At 51.2% G+C, this 8102-nt stretch overlaps 1 protein-coding gene and 1 long non-coding RNA gene across 5 annotated transcripts; one reads left to right on the top strand and one right to left on the bottom strand.

Annotated features, from left to right (window-relative positions):
- Positions 1–928: 928 nt before the first annotated feature.
- On the bottom strand, positions 929–4076 carry LOC115513717. Of its 2 annotated transcripts, none has more exons than XR_003968788.2 (6): positions 3748–4076; positions 2207–2253; positions 1929–2038; positions 1685–1803; positions 1396–1541; positions 929–1057 (listed from the first exon to the last, which is right to left on the bottom strand). It is a non-coding gene; the product is annotated as an uncharacterized LOC115513717 (long non-coding RNA). The 2 variants fall into 2 exon arrangements; XR_003968789.2 differs by having other exon boundaries at positions 1685–1829; positions 3748–4029.
- Positions 4069–7514, top strand: LOC115513703 (class I histocompatibility antigen, Gogo-B*0101 alpha chain). Of its 3 annotated transcripts, XM_030315039.2 has the most exons (8): positions 4069–4179; positions 4460–4729; positions 4936–5211; positions 5824–6099; positions 6216–6320; positions 6757–6789; positions 6938–6985; positions 7115–7498. In XM_030315039.2, the coding sequence occupies exons 1-8, from the start codon at positions 4107–4109 to the stop codon at positions 7117–7119; spliced, it is 1086 nt and encodes a 361-aa protein (XP_030170899.1). In that variant the 5' UTR covers positions 4069–4106; the 3' UTR covers positions 7120–7498. The 3 variants fall into 3 exon arrangements, with proteins under 3 accessions (XP_030170899.1, XP_030170898.1, XP_030170897.1); XM_030315038.2 differs by having other exon boundaries at positions 4075–4729; positions 5006–5211; positions 6760–6789; positions 7115–7514; XM_030315037.2 differs by having other exon boundaries at positions 4075–4729; positions 5006–5211; positions 7115–7514.
- The last annotated feature ends 588 nt before the right edge of the window (positions 7515–8102 follow it).

Raw genomic sequence — 8102 nt, 5'->3', positions numbered from 1 at the left:
CTAAGGAGAGAAGACCCAGCTGCCTTTCTCCTCCTCAGCCAGGCCCTCCCTAGGGTCTTCTTCAGCTCCAGCACCTGGACAGGGACCCAGACACCAGGGGGCGCCCTTATCCCAGATGATGTTAAGAGTGTGAGGTGTTTTTTTTTTTTTTCAGAAGCCATACTGATAGAACCTGTGTCCACCCATAGACAAATGGATAAGGAAGATGTGTGGTATGTACACATACATATAAATATGTGCTGCCACTTGTGACATGGATGGACAAACGGGGCAGTATGTCTGCTAAGTGAAATGAATCAGACTGAGATAGACAAGTACCATATGATTTCACTCATATGTGTAATCTAAAAAAACAAAACAAATGAGTAAAGAAACAAACAGCAGAATCAGACCTATAAATACAGAGAACAAACTGATGACTGCCAGAGGGAAGGAGGTTGGGAGGATGGGCACAGTGGGTGAGGGGAGTGGGAGATACAGGCTCCAGTTATGGAAGGGAACAGGTCATAGGAATAAAAGGCACAGCACAGGGAATATCATGAGTGATACTGTAACATCACTGTCTGGTGACAGGTGGCAGCTACACTCTGGTGAGCACAGCATGGTGTAGACAGAAAGTGAAGGGCCCCTGGGTGGCTCTGTAGTTTCTCCAGTCATGATCCCAGGTCATGGAATCAAGCCCCACGGGACTGAACCGGCTTGAGATTCTCTCTCTTTCTCTCTCTCTCTCTCTCTCTCTGTCTCTCTCTCTCTCCCTCTACCTCTCTTCCCTGCTCTGGCTGCCTCTCTCTCAAAAAAAGAAAATGTATACAGAAGCTGAGTCACTGGGTTGTACACCCAAAACTAATGTAATCTTGTGTGTCAACAATATTCAAATTTAAAATATCTTTAAAAAGAAATTAATTAGGAAGAATAAACTCTAGGAGTGCCTGGGTGGGTCAGTCGGGTGGGCATCCGACTCTTGATTTCAGCTCAGGTCATGCATGATCTCATGGTTCGTGGGTGTGAGACCTCCATCAGGCTCTTCGAATGGGTGCGTCCTCTCCCATGGCTGCAACTGCAGAGAACAGATGCACAGTTACAATAAGGCATGGAAAGGCTAAGTTAGACCAGCAGAAACACAGACCCCTATACATGCAGATGTTCATGTGGGGTGTGGGGTCAGGGGAAAGACTGAGATCCAAAAAAGAAAATTAATTGGACGAGAGAGGAAAGAGATCCCACATAGAAATAAACAAAACATCCCAACATGGAATCAAGATCAGGGCATAAACTTGTCAGGCACCCATTAGGCATCAGGCACCACTGCCTGCACTTTGTTTCAAGACAAAGTCACTGAGGAATGAGGAGACTCTGAAGAGTTGGAGGAACCAGTTTCATGAGATCAATACTCACTGGAGGAGGAAATATCCATCTCATCAGGCAGCTCACTACGACTGACCTCAATGTGACCCTGCACCTCACTGAGGATCTTGGCATCATTTTCATCTGACACAAATGTGATGGCCAAGCCCTTGGGTGAACTGGCCTGCTCAGGCCTCCTGGAAGGAGACAGAGGGTAGCACTGGAAGACCCCAAAGTAGGAAGACACCCAAAAGGAGGGACGAGGATGTAATGTATGAAGACATAGGAAATCAGGGGGTGGGAGGGGACACTGGGATGCCTGTGTGGGTGTGCAGCTTACCTGATCCAGGTAGGTGTGGGATTCCTCAGGCAGGTGGCAGTTGATGGCAGTGTTTACCTGCTCAATGTCCATGCCTCAGCCAAATAGGTTGGTGGCCACAAGAATTCATCATGAAAGGTCTTTAAACCATGGACACCAAGAAAGGCTTTGTCAGAATGAAAATTAGAAAAATGTTCACAGTCCTTTCTCTCAGGGGTCCCATGTCATCCCAAGGACACAAAACATCTTTCCATCTCTGACTCACCTCTCCTCCCAGGATGTCCCACAGTGAATGGCAATGGCTGGGAAGTTCTGCTCCACCAGGAGCTGGGCCAGGGCTATGTAACACTGCACAGACTTCACAAAAATCTCTGCCTGTGTGTGGAGAGTAGGGGGATGTGGGCCCATGGGTGTGTGTGTGTAGAGGAGAGAGACAATGTGCCAGAGTGGGAGATCAGAAATACACCCTCTACACGAATCCCACTAATTCCCTCTTATTCCCCACTACATGATTCCTTCTTTTTTGCTCTCAGTATAACTTACCTTTCCTTTCTCTCCTCTGGTTCTGATTTTCCTGAGTAGATCGGCCTCTGAGGAGATACAGAGAACAGTAACCAAATTTGGCAGACATGTTAGGAGACAGGAATGAGGTACTCCATGACAAAAGGATAAATATTGGAAGTGGGGTCTGGAATGACCATGACCAATACTCCTCCTTATAAAACATTAAACCTAAGACCTACCCTAAATCTAGTTTTAGTGTGAATAAGTTACACAATCGATAAGCTGAGAGAATGCTTCTCCTCAGGGAGTGATACAAGAAGAAATAAACACTTAAGAACCCTAACAGGGCCAATGTATGTTGGGATATTTAAGAATTTAAAAGTCCTTCCAGATGGTTTTAAAAGTTTATTTATTTATTGGGGCACCTGGGTGGCTCAGTCAGTTAAGCATCCGACTTCAGCTCAGGTCATGATCTCGCAGTCCGTGAGTTCGAGCCCCACATCGGGCTCTGTGCTGACAGCTCAGAGCCTGGAGCCTGTTTCAGATTCTGTGTCTCCCTCTCTCTCTGACCCTCCTCCGTTCATGCTCTGTCTCTCTCTGTCTCAAAAATAAATAAACGTTAAAAAATATATATTAAAAAAAATTTTTTAAGTTTATTTATAATGAGACAGAGAAGGATAGAATGAGTATGAGCAGGGGAGAGACAGAGACAGAATCCCAAGCAGACTCCACCCTGTCAATGCAGAGCCTGACACAGGGCTCCATCTCATAAACCATGAGATCAAGAGTCAGACACTTAACCAACTGAGCCACCCAGGCTCCCAAAAACACCAATTATTTTTAAAATATAGCTATTTTAAAATATGGAATTGAAGACAGAAAAAACAGCAGCCCGCACATCAGGAACTGATCTGACAATGACAGCTAGGCCTCAGTGTGGTTAGAAGCTGGCTGATGCCACCACTGGGCCATATTATTCTCCTGTGGGACATGAGCCACTAATGCAACAATCATGCATTAGTACAGCATCCATTCCATATGTAGATGGGCCTATGGATTGAATGTAACACAGGAGACAGTCAATGATGCTGTTTCAAGATCCAGTTTGCAAATAACCTCAGAGGAGGTACAACTTGTGTAGTTTTAATATAATATCAAAGATGAATATCCATAATTATCTGAAAAGGTTATGATACATACTATTCTCCTATGGTCAAGGATGTAAATTTTTTTCATATACTTCAACCAAAACAACACAACAGATGCAGAAGCAAATCTTAACGTCTAGTGGTCTACTAATGAGACAGACAAGAAAGAGACTTGCAAACTGGAAAATGAAACAAAACCAGTGTTCTCACTGCCCCTTTTATTTGGGAAAATTGTTATTTTTAATAAAAAACATATTTCAGTTTTCATATGATTGCAAATGAATTTAAAAATATTTAAACCTGTTTTATTCCTACTATGGTACATATTGATAGATATAACCCACAGACACAAACTTATCCCTGGGATCCTCACTAATTTGTAAGACTGTATAGATATCCTGAGAACAAACTATTGGAGAATCAATGACTCACACAGCTCCTGGGCCACGACTCAGGGAGACAGCGTGACGAGGAGCCCTCTGTGCAGTAGGTGAGGCCTAGGGGCAAAGCCCCAGGTCCCTGGGCCTGCCTCCCAGGGTCTCAGGCCCCAAGGCAGTGTCGCGCTCTGGGAAGCCCAGTGTTGGGGAGTTCCCATCTGCCCTGGTTTCACCTCCCTGCCACAACGTGTGTGAGGTCTTTTTGCCTGGATACTGATGATGCGGCCTCGGTTTGTACTCCTATTGGCGACGGGTTTACCAAGAAACCAATCCAGTGCACCGCGGTTCCGGGGTATAGTCTCTGCACTCGCCTCCGGTTCCAGCTGCGACTCACATTCTCCCCAGACCCCGAGGATGCGGGTTGTTATGCCCCGAACTCTCCTCCTGCTGCTGTCGGGGGCCCTGGCCGTGACCCAGACCTGGGCGGGTGAGTACGGGTTCGGGAGGAAAGGGACTCTGAGGGGCAGGAGCGAAGAAACAGCCCGGCGGGGAAGCGGAACCCCCGGGGAAGCCGACTGTCCACCGCCCGGACCCAGACCTCCACCGGGGCCTCCCCCCGGGCTCCCCTCCCCCGTCCCTCCCGGACTCCGTCCTGCTCTCCCCTACTCTGGTCCTCCTCCCCCTGCCCTCCCGGCCGACTCCCATGGGACCCGGGCCCCTCGCGGGGAGGAGGGTCGGGAGGGGTCTCAGCCCCTCCGCGCCCGCAGGCTCCCACTCCTTGAGGTATTTCCACACCGCGATGTCCCGGCCCGGCCTCGGGGAACCCCGCTTCATCGCCGTGGGCTACGTGGACGACACGCAGTTTGTGCGGTTCGACACCGACGCCCCAAATCCGAGGATGGAGCCGCGGGCGCCGTGGATGGAGCAGGTGGGGCCAGAGTATTGGGACCGGGAGACGCGGATCGCCAAGGTGCACGCAGAGATTGCCCGACCGAACCTGCAGACCGCCCTCCGCTACTACAACCAGAGCGAGTCCGGTGAGCGACGCGGGTCCGGGTCCAGGGCACGACCCCCATCCCCACGGACGGGCCGGGGTCGCCCCGAGTCTCGGTGTCTGAGCGCAGCCTCGAAGCCGCGAGACTCCCAAGTCCCCCGACCGGGGAAGAGCCCGCGGGAGCTTTTAGGGGATTTAGCTTTCGGTTTCACCTTAATCACTGCTGCTCTGGGGGCGGGGCGGGGACAGGGTCACACAGCATCCAGAGAATGCATGGCTGTGACATCGGGCCTGACGGACGCCTCCTCCGCGGGTACAGTCAGTTGGCCTACGACGGCGCGGATTACATCGCCCTGAACGAGGACCTGCGCTCCTGGACCGCGGCGGACACCGCGGCGCAGATCACACGCCGCAAGTGGGAGGTGGCCGGTGAGGCGGCGCGCTATAGGAAGTACCTGGAGGACACGTGCTTGGCGGGGCTCCGCAGGTACCTGGAGATGGGGAAGGAGACGCTGCTGCGTGCAGGTACAGGGGCTGCGGGGCCTCCCGGATCTCCACTTCACCGGGGCTGGCTTCCCACAAGGAAGGGAAAATTTTGGACTCCGTTTCAGAGCAGCTCTCCTCCCCGGGTGGGAAGAGGGACATCCGCCTCCTTGTTCATATTCCTGCTAGAGAGTGACTCACCTAGAGGGAGCTTTTCTCTCAAGGACAGACAGGAATCCACTCTCCCCAGCAGGGACTCAGGTTGAGACCATCCCTGAAATAACCCATCAGCAGTTCCCTTTGACCCTGGCAGCCACCTTATGAACCATGACCTTCCCTCTCAAGGCCTTGTTCTCCATCTGAGAACATGTTTGGAGATCTGAGTCTGCGTTTGCTGAGTCATTCACCCTCCACCACAGTCAGGACCAAAGTGTGTTCCTCCCTTAGACCTGCAGCTTCCTACCCGGGCTTCTCTCCCAGATTCCAGAACATAACAAGGATCAGGAGATCCCAAAGGCTAGACTGCTCTCTGGGTTTTGTGCTTCTTCCATCCAGACCAGTTGTCCTGTCCACCTCAGGATGGTCACATGGATGCAGTTTCAGTGGCCCATAAAGCTAAACCACAGTGTGGATTCTCTTATTCTTCTTCCTCAGAGTCTCCCAAAACACACGTGACCCGCCACCGGATCTCTGACCATGAGGTGACCCTGAGGTGCTGGGCCTTGGGCTTCTACCCTGCGGAGATCACCCTGACCTGGCAGCATGATGGGCAGGACCACACCCAGGACACAGAGCTTGTGGAGACGAGACCTGCGGGAGATGGGACCTTCCAGAAGTGGGCGGCTGTGGTGGTGCCTTCTGGAGAGGAGCAGAGATACACGTGCCATGTGCAGCACGAGGGGCTGCCCGAGCCCATCACCTTGAGATGGGGTAAGGAGGGTTTGGGGTAGAGCCCCTGTCAGGGAACGCAGGGCCCTTCTGGAGAATTTCACAAAGTCAGGACTGAAGCCAGATATCTGGGCCTCTCACCTTCCTTCCCTTTCCAGAGCCATCCTCTCAGCCCTCCATCCCCATCCCGGGCATCATTGTTGCTGTGGTTGTCCTTGTGGTCATTGTGGTTGGAGCTGTGATCTGGAGGAAGAAGTTCTCAGGTAGGAACAGAGTGGGGGGATCTGAGTTCACTTGTCCCACTGGGGGGCTTCCTAGGTAACACATTGTCCTGCCTGGTTCCTGGGAAGTTCCATCCACACACATGTAGCTGCCCACTCTGGAGCCGTTACTAACAATCACTCTGTAGCAAAGCACTTGTGAAAATGAAGAACAGATTTTCACTTGGTAATTCTGGTGACGGGGACCTGATTCCCAGCAGTGACAGGACAGAGAGGAAGGTCCCTGCTCAGGACAGACCTCCAGAAAGTCAGGCAGTCCTGTGCCCCCCCCACACCTCTTTTTTCATGTTTCCTGAGCCTGTCCTGGGTCTTCAGTCAGAATTCTGGAAACTTCATTGTGGACCAGGACTAAGAGGTTGCTCTAGGATCCCATGGCCCAGCTGTCCCAGGTTTGTAACATGTTATTTTCTTCCCACAGCAGAAAAAGGACCGAGCTACTCTCATGCTGCACGTAAGTTTGGAGAGGGTGATCCTTGAAACCCTGGGATAGTGTAGACAGGACCCCAATGGGGAGCTCACTCCCCCTACCCCCCCCCCATAGCTGCTCCTTTAGTCTCAACTCCTGTGGCTCTGATCACATCCTGTTTGTTCTACCCCAGGCAATGACAGTATTCAGGGCTCTGATTCGTCTCTAATGGCTCCTAAAGGTAAGACTCCAGAGGGCCTGAAGTGGGAAGGGGTGGGAGAACTAGGGACATGTTGACATGTGGGGGGCTGTTGAGAATGTGGCACTTACGTGACTGATCTAAATCTGTTCATGATTAATTTTTTCACAGTGTGAGACCCGCTGCCCCTCAGGGACTAATACAGGATCTGTTCACACTTGGTGCCATTGAGATCCCCTGACTTTCTGCGGATGGTGTCAGAATGTGTCTGCGTTCCTATTAGCATATTGTGAGGACACAGGAGACTGGCCCCCCCCGCCCTCCATGACCCCTCCCCGTACTGATTCGTGTTCCCTTTCTGACCTGCTTTCCTGTTCCAGCTGAGGAAGGGTGGACCATCTCCATCCCCGTCTTTTTTTCATGTTGGACTGAGTACTGATGCTTTACTTTCCTATTGAAAATGAGAATCCAGATATGAATTTATGTTTTGTAATTCTTGGTATGTGGGCATGATGAGGTAATAAAAGAGAGGATTTGTATGGTTGGAACAGAAAATAAATGAAAGCACTGAGAACCTTACAGAACCCGCATATTTCCTGTGCCGTGTCTGTTGCAGGTGGGGACAGGAGAGGGCTGGAGGAGCCGAGCGTGGATGGAGCCTGTGTCCAGTCGGTGCTCAGTGCACCCTTGGAGTGTCGTGCTCCCTCCTCAGCTGGGTCATGTCTCTGCTCCTTGTCCTTGTCCCTTCTGTGGAACCTTGTCTCACCAGGACCTGTGATCATAGAGACTTGGACAACACCTGTCACCAGGACCTTGTGCAGCAAGAGCTTCCTGTGACTGGGTCAGCCCAGGCTCCATCCTGGGTCATGACCTCAGCCCCATCTTTTGGGTGTATTTTCTTCTTTGTTTCTGTGGAGCATCAGGCCTGTTCTTGCCCTTGTGTCCGAGTTCCTCTTATTCTTCCCGGGTGATCCCAGTGGTTACAGCACCAGGAGTCCTTTGGGCTGTCGTTCCCATAGGCCTAGGTGGCCCCTGTACACAGGAGTCTCTGTGGTTTGGAGAGATGAATTATCAGATTCATCCATCTCCTCCCTCTAGAGCTGTCTTCTGGATTATTCTTTACATCCTGAGGTAGACAGAGAGGAATCTGAGAGTTTGT

Source organism: Lynx canadensis, chromosome B2 (genome assembly GCF_007474595.2).
Source record: "Lynx canadensis isolate LIC74 chromosome B2, mLynCan4.pri.v2, whole genome shotgun sequence".
NCBI lineage: Eukaryota > Metazoa > Chordata > Mammalia > Carnivora > Felidae > Lynx > Lynx canadensis.
Note: the sequence above shows the minus strand (reverse complement) of the source record. Positions and strands in the feature narration are given on the sequence as shown.